Source organism: Panthera pardus, unplaced genomic scaffold (genome assembly GCF_024362965.1).
Source record: "Panthera pardus isolate Hobbes unplaced genomic scaffold, ASM2436296v1 HiC_scaffold_15, whole genome shotgun sequence".
Classification (NCBI taxonomy): Eukaryota; Metazoa; Chordata; class Mammalia; order Carnivora; family Felidae; genus Panthera; species Panthera pardus.
In genome coordinates, this window is record NW_026526710.1 from 31,827,613 (window position 1) to 31,846,612 (window position 19,000).

Below are 19,000 nucleotides of genomic sequence, written 5' to 3' on the forward strand. Positions count from 1 at the left end.
CAAAACAGCATCTACATAAAACGTAGAATGAGGCAAATGGGCCCACGTTCTTTGTATTTTATGTGGCAGAAATGACCGCTATCCTTGAACAAGAGTTGGTGTAATATACCAACTTGCTGGTGTTGATACTACTGTCTGTACTTTTCTGCAGGTGCTCCTCAGGCTATCACGGGAACCCTCGAGCGCTGGGTGGCACTTGCCAGCGGTGTGACTGCAGCCCCAGTGGGTCTGTCCACGGTGACTGTGACCGCAGGTCCGGGCAGTGTGTCTGCAGGCCGGGCGCCACAGGGCTCCGATGCGAGGAATGTGAACCGAGGCACATTCTGCTGGAAAGCGATTGTGTTTGTAGGTATTTTCCTCCTCAAACCTTTAAAGATTTTTCTCTCTCTCTCCAATGTTTCCTTGTTATGGCACCTGCAAGGATAAAGTAGGCGTGTCTGCGAGCTATCTGAGGAAATGACAGATGCACTCCGAAAGGAAATACATTTGGCATTCGTTGCCATCGGTCCAAGTCAAAGACAAGCAAACGCACTCTGAAGTTTGGAGCAGTAGAAGGAAACATGCGCCCCGCCTGGGATCCACGCTGGGCATCAGTTGTTCCTTTCTGTGTGACCCCAGGGGAGTCACTGATCTGATTTGAGGCTTAAAGGCATCGCCTGAGAATAGGGGCTCAGCACTTCTTGCTTCCCTCCCGTCACACAGGCAGAAGGGAGAATGTCCTCTGCCCATGGATGTCATTACTGCAGAATGGCTCGTGTAGATCCATGAGAAAACGTGCAGACGGCTGTGCATCAACTTCAACTTTCTTTTTCTTCTAGCTTGTGATGATGAATGTGTGGGTGTGCTGCTAAATGACTTAGATAATATTGGGGACGCCATCCTTTCCGTGAACCTCACTGGCGTTATCCCTGTCCCATCTGGAATTTTGTCAAACCTGGAAAATACAACGAAATATCTCCGGGTAGGTACTGGGAATACGGAGATGGGTAGAAAACCTATGTCACTGAGAGATGGGAGAGTCGGTGGGGACAGTATTCTGTCCTTCTGTCTGTCTGCCTCATCAGTGTGGGAGTCTCGCTCCTGGCATCTAGGCTTCCTACAGTGTGATCAGGGACTTCATCATCCACACGCTAACCTGTTCCCCTGTGGGACCACTGTGAATTGTTTGACTTGTGGGGCGCCTGGGCGGCTCACTCGGTTAAGTGTCCTACTTGGGCTCAGGTCATGATCTCGCGGTCCAAAAGTTTGAGCCCCACGTCAGGCTCTGTGCTAACAACTCAGAGCCTGGAGTCTGCTTCGGATTCTGTGTCTCCCTCTCTCTCTGCCGTTCCCCTGCTCGTACTCTGTGTCTCTCGCAAAAATAAACGTTAAAAAAATGTTTTTAATTAAAAATAAATAAATAAATAAATAAATAAATAAATAAATAAATAATAAATTGTTTGACTTGTTCCATAAATGCCTCCATAAAAATTCCTCCCCCATGGTCCTTCTGCCTTTTGGGAGAAGACAAGTCCCCTTGCTCCTCTTTATGACAGACCTTTGGATATTTGAAAGCAGCTGTCCTGATACAAATACAGGAAATAAACCTAGACGTATCTTCTTTCATGCTGGAATATGCTGATGATCAACTGTTTTCTGTAAATGTATTATTCTTTTTTTTTTTAATTTTTTTAATGTTTTTTATTTTATTTTTGAGAGACAGAGACAGAGTGTGAGTGGGGGAGGGGCAGAGACACAGAATGCGAAGCAGGCTCCAGGCTCCGAGCCATCAGCACAGAGCCCAATGTAAACGTATTATTTTTAACTGGGTTTGTGGGGCACAAAAGTTTCTTTTCCCCAGAAGGTATCTAAACATCTCTGGGAGTAAATCATAGTTTTATGATTAGTCAGACAGGATCTGGGTCAAAAAAAGGAATGGGAAATTAAGAAATTGGCTTAGTGGACAGCTTGCTACTGTAGCATTTTTAATTCTAAATTTTCTTCTAACATTTATTTTTGAGACCGAGAGAGACAGAACATGAACGGGGGAGGGTCAGAGAGAGAGGGAGAATCTGAAACAGGCTCCAGGCTCTGAGCTGTCAGCACAGAGCCCGACGCGGGGCTCGAACTCACGGACCGTGAGATCATGACCTGAGCCGAAGCCGGATGCTCAACCGACTGAGCCACCCAGGCGCCCCAGTAGCATTTTTAATTCTAATTGGAAAAAGTGCAGTTCTTAATTTTGCTTAAAACCTACACGTTAGAGTTTGAGATAGTCAATTTATTGTGTCATGTGGTAATGAAAAGGATTGTCATTCCTGAATGCTGTGTTTTTAGATAAAAGCCTAGGCGTGTGTTTGTGAATCTGGCTGCTTCACCCATCTGCTCGTCTTCTCTCTATAGACATAATGGCCATAAAGAAAGGTTAGGGAACTCTCAGAGATGTTTTTTCACATTATTTCTCCTGAAATGGAAAAAAAAAAATGTTTTTGAAAGGTGAAAATATTCTCCAAAAAAAAAAAATAGAAAAAAGAAAGCAATGTTTAAATTTCTTTTCCACTCACTGTAGACCCTTTGGACTAAGAACCAGCAATTTGTTTATTTTGTCCTTTTTAGGAAGCTTTATTAAAAGAAAATACACGTAAGGACCTGGCAGAAGATCAGCTTGAAGATGTTGCAAAACAAACAGACCACCTGCTAAGGGAGGTAAGTGCTTCACACAGAAGACCCGCTTTGCACCCAGCCCTTGAGAGCAATTGCATCGGGCTGGTCTGGAAGGTTCTATTAAATCAGGGCAGGCTCTTTCTCCCGGGAGCTGTGCTCCAGGTACCTTGTCATCAAATTGGTTTTAACCCTCTGCCAGTTTCTGTGCTTTAGTGGGAAGAGACTCCTGACTTAATTTCTCCTGTCACGTCTGCCGAGTGAGGACTTGGCCGTCTCTGTGCCATCGGCCTTGTCGTTCCTTCCGGTGAACCGAGGGGCGGGTGGGTGTGTGGTGTCTGTGCAACCCTCAGGCTTCAGGCCGCGTGCTTCTGACTCGTGCAGCTTGAATGTCACGTGAGCCTGTTTTGATGTCAGCAGGAATGATGTGTTTGTTCAGCCCATTCCGGATGAGTGGTTTTTAGTGACCCCCCCCCCCCCCAAAAAAAAAATCTCATTTGCAGATGGTGAGGGAGGCCTATTGTCAAATTTATAATTTTCACTTTTGGATTTCGTGTGTGTGTGTGTGTGTGTGTGTGTGTGTGCATATGCACATGGACATATGTGTATAGATATGTGTACGATAGTGTATCTATCATCTCGTGCATGTTTGTATCTAGTCCTGTCAGTATTCACACACACAATCATGCACCCTAAAGTATTAGGTTGGCCTGTTAATTTAGAATTAAGGATGATTTGGGAAGAGTTTAAGGGTTTAAATGTGGCTTTTAAGTACCTCAGTGAGCAAACATTTGGTAGGAGATGATAAGCTGATTAAAATAATTCTCTCTACCCATTAAAGAAGATTCTCTTTGGATTTTGACTAGAAAACACTTACAGAACCAGTCTGAGTTACTTCACACTCCTGAACATCACAAACAACCTTTCCCTTTATAAATGATAACGTTCCTAATAAAAATACCTGCAGAGGGCAGCTGGGTCTCTGCCCTTGGGCTGCCGGCCTCGCAGACATCATGGCGTTGTATCCTCATAAGGCCGCAGGAGGTAAGGGTTAATATTATTCCATGTTACCGATGAGGCCAGGAGATGGTTAAGTACTAGGTCTCCAGCCCGACAAGGCTGATGGCCTAACACCCTGTTTGCACCTGACTGTGTTCTTAACTCCCGAACCAAGTTCTCACGGTCAGTGCAAATTAGTGAGATTTTACTTTCGAAACTCTATATACTTGCATCCTAAAGTGAATATAGAGTCTTTGCAATAGACACGCTTGGGAGTTTGTGGTTTAATAGCCAATTAGGCTCTTTCAAACAAACAAAAAAAAATCCATCTTTTCCCCCACAGACTGAGTAGTAAATTATTTCGCTAACCACTTAGTTTCCAACCCTGAAATGTTAACCTGGGCTCCCATGATGCCGTGGATAGCTTTACTCCATACCCTGGGATATATTTTGTTGCCTAAAAGAGACAACTGGAACGGCAAAGCTTGCGTGTTATTCAAAGTCACACTAACCTGAGACCTTGACTTTCTGGCAGCTCACTAGAGTGCTAACGAGTAGCCAACATGTAACCAGGGCGACTGAAGGAATCCTTGACAAGAGCCAAGACCTCATGACATTTACTGAGAAGCTGCAGAGAACTATCCAAGGTAGTGTGCTCAGTGTCTCGCCTGTGCTTATTTGGTAGGAAGGTCTCCATTCGCTTTACTCAGCGTATGAATTGATGTGTGTGACTTGTACTAGCCTGCCTAGAATCAAAGGCCTGGAATATTCCATAGTTGGGGATCCTGAGTACTGAATCGAAAGATCATAGACTTTCATTCAGAGTTTTGTCTTTTAGAAAAATGAATGCTTTCTTTTTTATTGTCTTCGTAATTCCTTGTAAGTTCCTAAGTATCAGGTGAGTATGGTGCCTCCCCATTTATTATGAGTTTGTCAAATTGGCACTTATTAAGTGGAACACAGAGGGCCCGGATGATGAGCCAAACCCCCGCAGCAGACCCCAAGAGAACATGAGATGCAGAAGGTTATTACTCACAGGTCTAGGAGGAAGTACCCACCATGCCTCGAGGGGTCACCCAAGGGGGGTAAAGGTGGGGTGCAGGCAGAGAGAGAGAGACAGACAGACAGGCCCTGGGGCATATTCTTTTATTGAGGTTTTTGGTGGAGTGCTTTGGGGTCCCAGGCTAAGGCTAGGTTAGTCAATCCAAACCAAAATGGGGGGGGGGGCATTGGTAAGGCCCATGGAGGTCTTATCAAAGAGGCCCATAAGGAGAAGGCCCTGGGAAGCAGGGGGGACTTGGTCACAAGGGCTGCTGGGGAGGTCCTAACAAGAACTGACATTTGCTGGTTGACCTTGCTGGGGCTGTTATCTGGGGTATGGGCTGGCATGAGGGACTACTGTCAGTTCAAGGTCACTGCAGGCTGCTTGGTCAAACAAAATGGATGCCAAGGCAGCAATACCATGGAGCAGGAGAGCTAAACTCTCAACACCAACCCCTCTGCCCAGAATAGGAGCTGATAGGATTTGGGGCTTCAATGTATACCCACAGTATTAGAATAATTTAGTCCTGCTCAACTGGGATGTCTCATCTGGCTTTCGGAGTGCTGTTTTCAGTTTTCTGGCTACCAGAAACATATTCTTGCTTTTCTTGTTTGATTGTAGTTTAAGGATATAAAAAGTATTAAATCCAATAATAAATTAGACTTTATAGGGCAAAAGGTAAGGAAATGATTAGAACAAATAATTTGTTTGTTAAAAAGAGTAGTGTTGAGTATTGGTTCCTTCATACAGTAAATATTTACTGAGAGCTTTATGTGCAAATGTTTGTGCCAGGTGCAGGAAATGGTGAGGGAAACATGGTGGCCACAGCCCTTGCCCTCATGAGTTTATGGATACTGGGGAATACCAACATTAAATAAACCAATGATCTCAAGTTCTTGAGTATTTTAATAAGGGGCAACTGGAGTAAATTGGGATATGTGGGCTGGCCTGGCCTGGCTTGGCCTGAGGTTCAACCCAATTTAGGTGAACAAAGCTGGCCTCACTGAAGAAGGTTCTAAGTTTTTCCATTTTAGTGCTGTCCACTTTGAGAGACCTGTTGAATGATTGATGACTGTTGTCCATAGAGATTATTGAAAAAGCAGCCACTCTAAATCAGACCTTGGATGAAGACTTCCAACTACCCAGTTCTACTCTTCAGAATATGCAAAAGAATATTACATCTTTGCTAGAAGTCATACAGAAAAGGCATTTCGTGCAGTTGCAACAGAAAGCCATGCTGGAACTCAAGTAAGTTTCTAAATACCATTCATGACACAATCAATTAGAGGTAGGAGCTTGAATACTGAGGGCTAAGGAGGCATGTGGGAGCAGGGGAGGGAGAGGATGCTCTCACCGGGGATGGAATGTCATAAGAGAGGGGCACTATTGTCAAAAAAAAAAAAAAATGAAGAGACGGGTGCCAGCTACTCCCAATAGAGGGAGTATAATCAATGCCAGTATCTGTCTTTGTGTCATAGGTTTTGTTTTTCTTAGTGACTCTGGAACATTTCCACCTAGCACAAACAAAAGAACCTCATGATACCATATTTACTGAAGATCAAGTATAATGCAGTGAATTCCCATGGAAGCAAATATGGTCAGTGGCTGTTACTACGCTGTAAGCTCTCAGACAGATTGACGTTATGTCAGAATGATTTAGCCAGTTGTTCAAACTCTCATTAAAAACCACAATGTGGTGTGACAGATCAAAGAATTGTTAGACATGCTCACTAGGAGTTTGTATTTCCTTTCAGGCTTTTTTCTTAGTGTTTTCACAATTATTCCTTGATGTAATGTAGCACAAGCTGTGTCTCTCTCGGGTTGTGATAAATATCTTAGTAGTTACACCATACGCCATCAAGACTCCATTCTCTACAGTGCAATATTTAATCTATTTTAATATATTTTGCTATTTTGAATAATGTGATGGACGTCTCAGACAAAAATCTTTTCCTACATCTTACATTATCATCTCTTATTAGGGTAGATATTAAGAAGAGAAATCATGAAGCCAAAGAATGTGCATTTGGAAGATTCCTGACTTGTGTTTCTAAATTATTTTCTAAAAGATTTAAAAACAATTCCATTACACTTCCACTGGCAACACACTGCAGAGTTGAGCTTACGTCTTTCTTCACATACGTCTTTTTTTGAGCTTATGTCGACATCATTGCATATGATTTCTGACATTGTTGATCTGTTAGGTAGAAAACAAAAGGAGGAACTTACTGTCAGTTGGCATTTGGAGAGAGAACTAGTAAAATAATCACTGGAACATTGGTGAGGGCCAAGAACTCATAACGGAATGGCTGTGAGGAGAGATCAGAGGAGGGTGGGGTCCCGGGAAATGGCGAACAGGGCTGCCATCTTGGAGCACCTGCTCTGGGCTGGGGAGGGCGCAGGCTTCACTTCTCTCATCCTGTCACATAGTCATCTCCACTGCTTTGTGAGGTTGGGGAGGGTCCAGCTGGGGAGATGGGCCCAGAGACGACAAGTACTTTGCCCAATATTAAACCTCTAGGATCATATGAAACCTGACCACACACCTAAACCCTACGATCTTCCAACCCAATGGAAGGAAGAACCGCTTGAGACCCAGTCCATAAAAGATGGGTGGATGGAATTTCAATGCTTGGATCAGAGACGTGCTAGGTTATAATCATGTTTCCCTGACCCTGACCTCTCATGTGCATTCTCCCTTCACCTGAAATGTATGGCATGGGAGGGGAAAGATCTCACCAGCACCCATCATTCTTGAGGCAGCCATTCTAGGCTCAACGCTGCTTCCCAATCATCCTTAGCTCCCACTGCCTCTAGAATTACATATAAACTTCATGTATTCAATTCCAGCTCTCCTGGGGCTCCCTTATTGGCCCCACTGTTCCTGTCATCCACACATGATGTATCCTCTCATTGCATCTTCCCTCAGCTGCATATCAGAGTCAGTGGGGGAGCTTATTAAAGATGAAGATCCCCTGGAGATTCTTGGGAATCATTTGTGGGGATGTCTCTTCCACTATTACCACAGTCAGTTCAGTCGTTCATTTGTTCCTTCATCAGATGGATTGAGTCCCCAGGGGATAGGCATTGTGCTGGGAGTTGGGGACACAAAGGAGAACAGAGCCCTCCTGCCCACTAGGAGCTTGTAGTCCCAATGGGAGAAGTTCATTTTCTAAGTAGCATTTGGGAAGAAGGGGAGAAGGCAGGGTGGCCCCTCTCCCCTATTCCCTTAGGGCACCCGGCCCTCTCACCTGCTGGGCCCTCACTACACTTTTTCTGCTGTTGTAGCGCTTTTTCCATTTGCAGTAAAGTTACCCATAAGACTGCTGATCTCTCTCTTAAACTTGTAAGTAAAATCATTGCTACTAAAGATACCTTTTATTTAAAAACATTTAAGAGTTTAATTTTTTTAACAGTTATTCATCTCTGAGAGACAGAGAGAGAGAGAGAGAGCATGAGTGGGGGAGGAGCAGAGAGAGAGGGAGACACAGAATCCGAAGCAGGCTCCAGGCTCCGAGCTGTCAGCACAGAGCCCGATGCGGGACCCGAACTCACTGACTGTGAGATCATGACCTGAGCCGAAGTCGGACGTTCAACCGACTGAGCCACCCAGGCGACCCCAAAACATTTAAGAGTTTAAAATGTGTTCTCTGGCCTTCTCTTTCTTATTTTCCATAGATAATCCCTGAATGTTTATGCCATTTCAAATTTCACAGATTATTTTATGAATTATGTATAAACTTTTCATTATGACTCTTAGAAAAGTGGTCATTTATGCTGAAGTATGGCATTCTTTTTTTTTTTTTTTTTAATGTTTATGTACTTATTTTGAGAGGGAGGGGCAGAGGGAGAGGGAGAGAGAAAATTCCAAGCAGGCTTCACACTGCCAGCATGGAGCCCTATGCGGGACTCAATCTCACAAACCATGAGATCAGGAACTGAGCTGAAATCAAGAGTCAGATGCTTTACCAGCTGAGCCACCCAGGTGCCCCACTGCTGAAGTGTGGCATTCTCATAGGTGAGAATATTTATCACACCATCCAGTTGCTTATCATGCTTGTGTTGGGGTCCCTAAGACCATTCAGAGTTTCACTAGGACTCTAGGACTCTCCAGACTCATGGCCAAGATTTCTTAGGTGATGTATTTAGTATGCCCAGCTGGATACATAGGGGAGAAGATACAGCAGAGCCTGGAGGAAACCACGCAACTTTTCCTAAGCTCTCTCTCCTCCATGGAGGTCACAGCATATACTGTCCCAGCAATGCAAATGTGGCACCACGTATGGGATGTTTCTACCCAGGAAAGCCCATGAGAAGTTCAGCATCCAAGGTTCAAACGGGGGGCTGGTCCCATATGCACCCTCTACCAAGCACATACCAAATTCCAGACTCTCAGAAGGAAAGCAGGTGTTCAACATAAACCACATTGTTTGCACAAATGGTCGAGGCAGTGAGCCACTCTTATCAGTTAGGGATTGGTGGGAATGTTTGCAGATGCCAGCCAAGGGCCAGATTTGCCAGCAGGCCTTTCTAAGGATAGCTGACTCCTTTACTGCATGCTATCAATTATCCTTTGTAGCTGTATATCCTAGCTGTTTTCCATGCTCGTGTCCCCAGAGCTATCCAATGATACTTCATTAAAGAAATGCGTCCTGTGACTACCTAAGTTTGGGAAAGGCAATGTCTACTAAGGAGAGACAAGGACTTCTCTTCTCAAAGCTTTTAGTATGCTTGCTCCTGTGTATCGAGACTCTCCAGGAGGAGCTGAGAGAATACAGCCCAACTTACTTCACCATGGCACTCTTTCTCGTGGAACCTGCTTCCAACTCATGGGGCGTTGGTGCTGTGGAGGAATATAGTTTGAGGAACACTGGCTTAACTGTATCAGTTGAAGAAATTTTGAAGGAAGAAATGAAGAGTGCTGAGTTTTTTTGTTGTTGTTTTCTTTTCAATCTTTGCCAAGTCACTGATGACTATATCCCTGCATGTGATCAGTTTTTGGTGGTAAAGTCGCTTCACGGATGAAAAGTTGACCTCTGTTTTAAAATTTCATAGAGACTTTAATGGTGAGAAGTGACTGATCCAGTCCACTCTCACCGCTGTTGTTTAACATAGTGTTGGAAGTTAGCCTCAGCAATCAGACAACAAAAGGAAATAAAAGGCATCCAAATTAGCAAAGAAGAAGTCAGACTTTCACTTTTCGCAGATGACATGATACTCTACATGGAAAACCCAAAAGAATTCACAAAAAAAGCTGCTAGAACTGATACATGAATTCAGCAAAGTTGCAGGATACAACATCAATGTACAGAAACCTGTTGCATTTCTATACACCAAAAATGAAGCAACAGAAAGAGAAATCAAGAAATTGATCCCATTTACAGTTGCACCAAGAACCATAAAATACCCAGGAATAAACCTAACCAAAGATGTAAAAGATCTACATGCTGAAAACTATAGAAAGCTTATGAAAGAAGTTGAAGAAGACACAAAGAAATGGAAAAACATTCCATGCTCATGGATTAGAAGAACAAATATTGTTAAAATGTCAATACTATGCAAAGCAATCTACACATTCAATGCAATCCCAATCAAGATTGCACTGATATTCTTCTCAGAGCTAGAACAAACAATCCTGAAATTTGTATGGAACCACAAAAGACCCCAAATAGCCAAAGTAATTTTGAAGAAGAAGACCAAAGCAGGAGGCATCACAATCCCAGACTTTAGCCTCTACTACAAAGCTGTAATCATCAAGACAGCATGGTATTGGCACAAAAACAGACACGCAGACCAACGGGATAGAAAAGAGAACCCAGAATTGGACCCACAAATGTGTGGCCAACTAATCTTTGACAAAGCAGGAAAGAATATCCAATGGAAAAAAAGACAGTCTCTTTAGCAGATGGTGCCGGAAGAGCTGGACAGCAACATACAGAAGAATGAAACTGGACCACTTTCTTACACCATTCACAAAAATAAACTCAAAATGGATGAAAGACCTGAATGTGAGACAGGAAACCATTAAAACCATAGAGGAGAAAACAGGCAACAACCTCTTTGACCTCGGCTGCACCAACTTCTTACTTGACACATCTCTGAAGGCAACGGAATTAAAAGCAAAAATATACCATTGAGACCTCATCAAGATAAAAAGCTTCTGCACTGCAAAGGAAACAGTCAGCAAAACTAAATGGCAACCGACATATTGGGAGAAGATATTTGCAAATGACATATCGGATAAAGGGTTAGTATCTAAAATCTATAAAGGACTTGTGCCCCAATGTTTATAGCAGCGCTTTCAACAACAGCCAAATTATGGAAAGAGCCTAAGTGTCCATCAACTAATGAATGGATAAAGAAGATGTGGTTTATATATACAATGGAATACTACTCGGAAATGAGAAAGAATAAAATCTTGCCATTTGCAAAATGTGGATGGAAGTAGATGGTATTATGCTAAGTGAAATATGTCAGGCAGAGAAAGACAGGTATCATGTTTTCACTCATATGTGGAACTTGAGAAACTTAAGACCGTGGGGGAGGGGAAGGGGAAGAAATAGTTTCAAACAGAGAGGGAGGCAAACTATAAGAGACTCTTAAATACAGAGAACAAACTGAGGGTTGATGGGGGGCGGGGAAGATAGGGGAGAAGGGGAAGTGGGTGATGGGCATTGAGGATGGTACTTGTTGGGATGAGCACTGGGTGTTGTATGTAAGCAGTGAATCATGGGAATCTACTCCCAAAGCCAAGAGCACACTGTATACACTGTATGGTAGCTAACTTGACAATAAATTATATTTAAAAAAAGTGACTGATCCATGGTCAGACATTAGAGATATATTGGATTTACTTGTGTGTCTCCCATGTACTTTGAGTTCTTGTTGCCTGTATCACACTGCGACTTCTTACGATCATGAGAAATCATAAGAATGTTCAAGTAATTCCCGGTGGTGCTCTTATGTCAGAGTTCAAGCGTGCGCCTTTGGCAAATGTTTTCTACTGTGTCTTCAGCCAGCAATCTTGTATCTGTGAAAGCTGAGGGTGATTCACAAGGCATTTTTCCATGAACTCTTTTGAAGTTCTCCTAACAAACTGAAGCAGGAAGCTCATGGGATATATTTAATCCCTGTCAAAGTTTATACTGTCAAAATTTCATTATTCTATGTAACTGCGGATTCAAAATTGACTTACACAAGCAATTTGATAGCATATTTACAAAAGAATGGGAAAAAATATCTTTTGATTTCCTAAAGCGTGCTCTTGTATCCATGGTACAAATTAGATCTTTCTGGAACTTTGGATTTGAAGTTTTTATAAGGTCTATTTTTTAAGTCGCTGCAGAAAAACCTTTATGTCCTCTGAGTACGTTGGTAACTTCATAGCAAATCGCTGAATAGCCTCTTTTCAGTTTCTTGCCCTCCAGTAACACAAGACTACAAGCTGCCATCGCTCCCAGACCGTGGGCCCAATTTTCTGCCCCCAGATTCACAGAGATGATTTCTTTCAGTTCTTTCACTAACATATGTTAGGAAGTTAGTAAATGAAGATAGTTCGTTAAGGATAAAGTATACATATACCCTGCCTGTAGCGGTCTTAGAAAAATTACTCCTTTATTTATTTATTTATTTATTTATTTATTATTTATTTATTTTTAACGTTTATTTATTTTTGAGAGAGAGAGAGACAGAGCATGAACGGGGGAGGGTCAGAGAGAGGGAGACACAGAATCCGAAACAGGCTCCAGGCTCTGAGCTGTCAGCACAGAGCCCGACGCGGGGCTCGAACTCACGGACCGCGAGATCATGACCTGAGCCGAAGTCGGCCGCCCAACCGACTGAGCCACCCAGGCGTCCCAAATTACTCCTTTTTGAAGAGGTTATGATGTGATTGCACTTACGGTTTCACCAAGATGCGGTGTGTGGGTATGCAGATCCTTCCGCTACGTTTCATGACGTGAGCGTTGTTCATTTACTCACTATGCGAATCGTCTGCATTTATCAGGGCTGCTGAAGATTTATTGTCACAGATTCAGAAAAATTACCAGAAGCCACAGAAAGAGTTGGAGGTATTAAAAGAAGCAGCAAGCAGCCTTCTTTCAAAACGCAGCAGTGAACTGCAGGCAGCGAGGGACCTTGTGAGGGAAGCAGAGGTGAAGAACCAGGAGAGCGACCGCCTGTTGCACATCGTCAGCGCCAACCTGCGAGAATTTAACGTGAGTCTTTTTTATATATAGTATATATATTATATATATACGATATATAGTATATATATCATATATATAGTATATATATTATACATATATCGTATATATATTATACATATATAGTATATATATTATACATATATATAGTATATATAGTAGATATATAGTATATATAGTATATATATATAGTGTATACATATATAGTATATATAGTATATATATATAGTATATATAGTATATATATAGTATATATATACTATATATATATAGTATACATAGTATATATATATAGTATATATATATATAGTATATATATAAAATTATATACTATATATATAATTTTTTAAGTTTATTTATTTTGAGAGAGAAAGCACGCAAGCAGGGGAGGGGCGGGGGGATGGGGAGAAAGAATCCCAAGCAGGTTCTGTAGGGTCAGCGCAGAGCTTGATGTGGGGCTGGAACTCACAAACCTTGAAATTGTTTCCGGAGTCTAAATCAGGAGTAGGCACTGACCGAGCCACCCAGGCACCCCTAAATGTGAGTCGTAATAAGGACAGTCTCTTTCCTTCTCAGGGCTGGGATCCAAATTCTCCTATGTAAATAATAGCATTTTTAGCTTTAAAAATGAGCCCTAAGTACTAACTTCAGCACATGGTGTCAGGCACCGACATTTGGAAGCTGACTTGCTCTTTTGAAGCATCCTCAAAGGCGATTTTTGCCACAGGATAAGACGGTGCGTGTTCAACAAGAGCAAAACTTGACCTCCACGCTGATTGCCAGAGGGAGAAGATTGCTAGACGCTGTCACTGCACCTGCAGATGCTGTAGGAGATGCTCTAGCAGTAAGTTACCGCTCAGCACAGCCACATACGGGTTCCAAAGCATCTTCACACGCCTCCTCCACATGCACAAGCGTGTGCTGTCACATAGATGCACAAGTAGCCACAATATGAATTTCTCTCCGTAGCAGTTAGAGCGTCACCGAGATGAGCTACTTTTATGGACTGCCAAAATCAGGCGCCATGTAGATGATCTGGTCATGCAGATGTCCCAAAGGAGAGCTCTTGACCTTGTCTACAGAGCAGAGGACCACGCAGCTGAACTCCAGAGACTAGCAGGTGCTCTGGACAGGTGAGACCAGACCTTGCAGGAGTCCCAGGGGTGGTAACCCATTGATAGGAGACAATAAGGACCGCTCTTTTGATGACAGTGTTGGGTCACTCTTCTTTGGTCTACAAGTGAAGACTGCTGTTTTATTCACAGGGGGAGAAGGATTTCCTCCCACATCTGGTAACATTGTTGTCCTTCTGCATAGATGGAAAAATACAAACTGAACTGGAGGGGAATTAGTACAGATGTTATGCTATGATATCAAGCCATGAAGGCCTTGTTAAGTACCTACTAAATACTCGGGGCTTTGTCAGGTTGGATGGAATGGCGATATTAATTTTTTTTAGTGTTTATTTAATTTTGAGAGAGAGAAAGCATGAGCGGGGGAGGAGCAGAGAGACAGAAGGAGACACAGAATCTGAAGCAGGGTCTAGGCTCCGAGCTGTCAGCACAGAGTCCGACATGGGGCTCAAACTCATAAACTGCAAGATCATGACCTGAGCCGAAGTTGGACACTTAACTGACTGAGCCACTCAGGCACCAACCCCCTGTCATATTTTTAAGTATCCCAGCTTAGCTAAGTACAGCAAATGAAGGAACTAGTGTTCAGCCTTATCGATGATTTATGCAGTATTGTGGTTAATTGGTAAATTTATTTCTTTAAAATTTGTTACAAATTGTAGGTAGGAAATGTCTGGCCCCACTGGAAATATCTGTGCTTCTGTGTGCTGGGTGTGTTTTGTGGAAGGAGAAAAATAAATATCTTTCCAATTTGAGGAATGCTGCCATCAAAGATTAGCTCACACAACAAAAGCAATTAAAAATGATAGAAGCTAGAATGTTGTGTGAATTACGTGCCGTGTGGAGCATTACCACCTACACATGCCATAAGAATCTGTAATAGAAAGCGGAATTTGATACTCAGCTTCTCTTTTCATCAACTTTCATTATTTCCCAAAAGAAAAAAAAACTCTCTGACTACATACATAGCTAGAACAAAACCTTTATTCTCTAGCATGAATTATAAAAGCAATTTGTTATGATAAATAAAGTTAAATAACATTATTACCTTCTGTTTATCAATTACCAAATTTTGCCAATCAAGTAGTAACTGCTAGTGTCTGGTCTGGGCATCCCTCAACTTGATAACCTTGGGAAGAAAATGAAGTGAGTTATTCAGCAGGCAAAGATACGTCAATTGTCAGATTTCATTCTCAAGATAGAGTGACCTGGATGAGATTGCACCATTACCAGTTGGCAAGTTCATAAGTGGTTTGCCCACTTGTAAGAGTGAAGTTCAGATGATTGAAATATTATCTGATCCTCCTCCAACCTCTAGTGAATTTCATTAAATCGGTGTGTACCTTTTGAGGAACAAGATTCAGCATCCTTATATTTGCTTAGGGAAGCTTTTTGAAAATTAACAAGTGCAGAGCTGGAGAGATTACAACCAACACAAACAGGGCATGGTGCCCCAGACACGCGCAGGGGGCTTGAACAGGAACAATGTTGAGGGCAGCTGGTGGAAACTGATGCTGAAAAAGCTGGGCAACAGCAATGGTCTCTTCTTTGGGTGTTCATTAAACAGTGCTTCTGAGTGTACTCATGACAAGGTAGCTACTTCTTTCAAAGACCGCATGTGGAGCTGGAGGAGAATCCTTACGTTGTTAATTCCTTGTTGATACTTTTCTAAGCGTAAGAAACTAGGAAACCTTTAGGAATAGTGGGCAAGTTCCACTTAGTTTATACTAACATCTGTACATTTGTTGATTACGTAGTGGCCTTGGCAGTGTTAGACATGTGTCCCTGAATGCCACCAGTGCAACCCACGTCCATTCCAACATTCGGAGCATGATTGAAGAATCAGAGAAAGTGGCAAAAGATGCTCTCAAGATCGTGACAACGGCGAGTCTGGTGAGAGCTGCCCCGGGGCTGCACTAGATGCCTTCCTTTACTAGGCACTATGGGAGATTGTTCCAGAAGGTGCTGAGCAAAGACCTAGTAGCTTAAATTCGTGCTTGTCAGCATTCTTGTCTGGAGGGATCTGTTTGGCTCTGTCATCATGTGATGTAAGTTTTAATTTCTTAAGATCGTAAATACTTCTTTACAAAGACCAGGGACTAGCGATGTGGAGATGAGGAAAATCTCACCATTTCTTATAACAAGAGGATAATGCTTCTTGATACATACTTGAGACAACTTTTCTTACCTGTGGAGGAATATTCATCTAATGGTGGTTTTTGTGTTTTTATATTTAAAAATGCTTTGTGTTCTTTCTCCTCAGCCATAAATTAGGACAATTTAAATTGTCCCTACATATTGCCTAGTGGACTCCCATGTCTGGAACTAGACGGGAGGCTATTTGGGTAGAGTTGCTCTCCTGTCTCCAGTGGGAGTGCACCTGCACGCACCCCCCCCCCCCCCCCGCCATGTTTACTCTGTCCTGTTTTCCAGTTCTCAGAATCCCTTGCTCCCAATGGGAAAGTGGCTCTCCAGCGCAGTTCCAGATTTCTAAAAGAAGGCAACAGCCTGAGCAGAAAGCATCAAGGTCAGTTTCTAGCTTGGACTGTATTGCTAAGCAGAGTGAATACAAACGCTTTTCTGAGCATACTGCTGGAACATTCTCCGCTCCTGGAGGAATTTGAAAGTGAACGCTTCTTTGTCACCGTGACATGCCCATTTTCTGATGTAGGAACGTCATATTATAATTTAAGTTTTATTTATTTTTAAACTTTTATTTTAGTGCCGTCTCTTAATGTGCGGGCACCTCTAACCTTCCATAGGCTTGTTAAGCCTTCTTTGGTAACTAAATCCTCCACTCGTGGCTTTAGCTCATGAGCTGTCACCGTTTCACAGCGTCTGTCAAGTTCTCTTTGGCTTCAGGGCCTCCTCTCTTCATCTCACACTGTTTTGCAGGTTCATGAAGAGTCGTACTGTGTGTGGTATATGCTTCTTTGGCACTTTTGCCAGGCAGAGCTAATGTAACGTTAGACTCATGGTCGCTTCTCAAGTCATTACTGAATTAAATCATAATTTTATAAAAAATACCCATGTGGTTAGTTTTTCCTGAGGGTTTCAGTAAACAATTATTTGGCACGTATCAAGAGCTATCCAGTAAGCACAACACAAAATGGCAGCAGGAACCTGCTGTGTAAGAGAAACAGAGGAGTTTTATCACATACACTTTCACCTGAATATCTTCTAATATATCAAAAACACCAAGTCTTTTCCTGTAGGAGTAAATGGTGGGCTGTAAACAAAGCTCATACCCCTCAGACCACTGCCATGCCCAGTACTGGCTCCCATAGCTGTATGAGCCAGGGGCATGGATGTGCACATATTTTTGTTTCTCTGTGAGTGACACTATTTAAAATTTATGTTGTCATCTCACGGTAGAGAAAGTTCCTAATGCTGGATCATAAAGCACATTAAACACAAACTCTAGCATCAGTGTTGATGGGCTGTGGTTTCCATTTACACAGCCAAAGGTATTTCACAGGCCACCAAATAATGAATTTTCTGGCAATTAAAATCTTAAGCAGAACCATCGTGTTCATCAAGGATTTTATCCGTAATTCATTTTTTAACGCTGTGTCCAGAATCAAGATGTGATTGTGTATTATGAACAGTGAACAGAAATATTAGAAGTAAAAGCTTTGATCCCACAGCTTTGATCAGACTTGAAGGAGGCTGAGTCTCCTACCTGTTGGATGGCGACAGAGTGCAGGAAGGGGAGGGTCATTCCCCCAGGGAAGCATGGTGGGGAGCAACTGGGGAAGATTCCAGGGCAGGACTATGTCTGAGGTTTTATAACCCAGAGGAGAGACGTGGACAAGATTGAGGTGTGGACGGGAAGTCAGTGAGTGATCAAGATTGAGTGATTTAAACACAAGTCTTCACCTTGAGCTCTAATTTAATTGGACATGCAATTTAAGAAGAAATATTAGGAAGAAGGGCAACAAGCAAAATAGAAAAAATGATCAAGCAAGCAAAAAACACCCTTAATTTCTCTAATGAGTGATGCTAAGTCTTTTGGGAAAAATTTCAATGTTGGGGGTCTCCGTAGAAAGCTGTTGATTCTGTAGACAGATCTGAGTGAAAAATGAAACTGTTGCCTAGGCACCTTTGAGTAGCCAACCCAAAAAAAAGGACACTTTTCCCCCTTTAAATAGGTATCACATTGGAACTGAGTAAATTGAAAAATACAGCAAAGAGATTTCAAGAGAATGCTCATACAATTACTAGGCGGACCAATGAATCACTCTCCATCCTTAGAGCATTCCCTGAAGGTAAGTGGAAAGGGGTTCTTGATTTAATTAATATTTTCTCATTTCAAAACCATTACACCTGAGCATGAGGAAGTCCTGCCATGAGTCTGATTAAGAGCCCTCGCTCAAGAGGAGACCAAGATTGATAGAGTTTTTACTTGCAGAGGAGTATGATTTGGAAAGGAAGAGGACTATTTTTGAAATAATTCCAGAACGCTTGCATTGAAATGCTACAATTACACTCTGAAAAACAAAAGCCTTGGGAGACTTTATGTTAGCATACGAATTGCTGACTTTTAAAATGAGCTTGACACATCCCTTAAATGAAAGGGTCATTCAGAGAAGTCAGCAAGAAGGGGAATGTTCCTGCTTTAAGGGAAAATGCTAGATTCATTATAAATGTGGGCAATTAAAGAACTCTTGCTTGGTAATCTTCCTTCACGAGGCAATAAAGCATTCTAAAATAAGCTCATAAATCACTTTAATATTGATGGTTTGGAAATGCACTATTCATTAAAATTTGAAATAGGATAACTTTTTAAAAGTGTAATACAAGTGAATCCTGCTGCAATGCATTACTTACATTCCTTCAGCCTTCTCTTTTTTTCTTAAGAAGTCTTACAAGATGCCTTAACAACTCTAGAGTTCTTTCTGCTGGTTCACCTTGTAAACACGAGGATTACTGTGGGGACCTGGGCTTGGGGCGCTTTGGACTGACTTATAACCTTAAGTCAT

General features: G+C 42.3%; 1 protein-coding gene across 2 annotated transcripts in view; it reads left to right on the forward strand.

Annotated features, from left to right (window-relative positions):
• The window catches only part of LAMA1 (laminin subunit alpha 1), a 168,552-nt gene that overhangs the window by 114,936 nt on the left and 34,616 nt on the right, over positions 1-19,000 (forward strand). Inside the window, exons 32-42 of one of the 2 annotated variants that reach the window (XM_053902399.1) lie at positions 152-345; positions 819-961; positions 2,596-2,685; positions 4,175-4,286; positions 5,767-5,929; positions 12,687-12,897; positions 13,613-13,729; positions 13,855-14,018; positions 15,776-15,911; positions 16,452-16,545; positions 18,170-18,286. In XM_053902399.1, coding sequence (XP_053758374.1) covers positions 152-345; positions 819-961; positions 2,596-2,685; positions 4,175-4,286; positions 5,767-5,929; positions 12,687-12,897; positions 13,613-13,729; positions 13,855-14,018; positions 15,776-15,911; positions 16,452-16,545; positions 18,170-18,286 — 1,541 coding nt within the window. The remainder of the gene's footprint in view (positions 1-151; positions 346-818; positions 962-2,595; positions 2,686-4,174; positions 4,287-5,766; positions 5,930-12,686; positions 12,898-13,612; positions 13,730-13,854; positions 14,019-15,775; positions 15,912-16,451; positions 16,546-18,169; positions 18,287-19,000) is intronic. The other variant, XM_053902400.1, reaches the window with a different exon arrangement.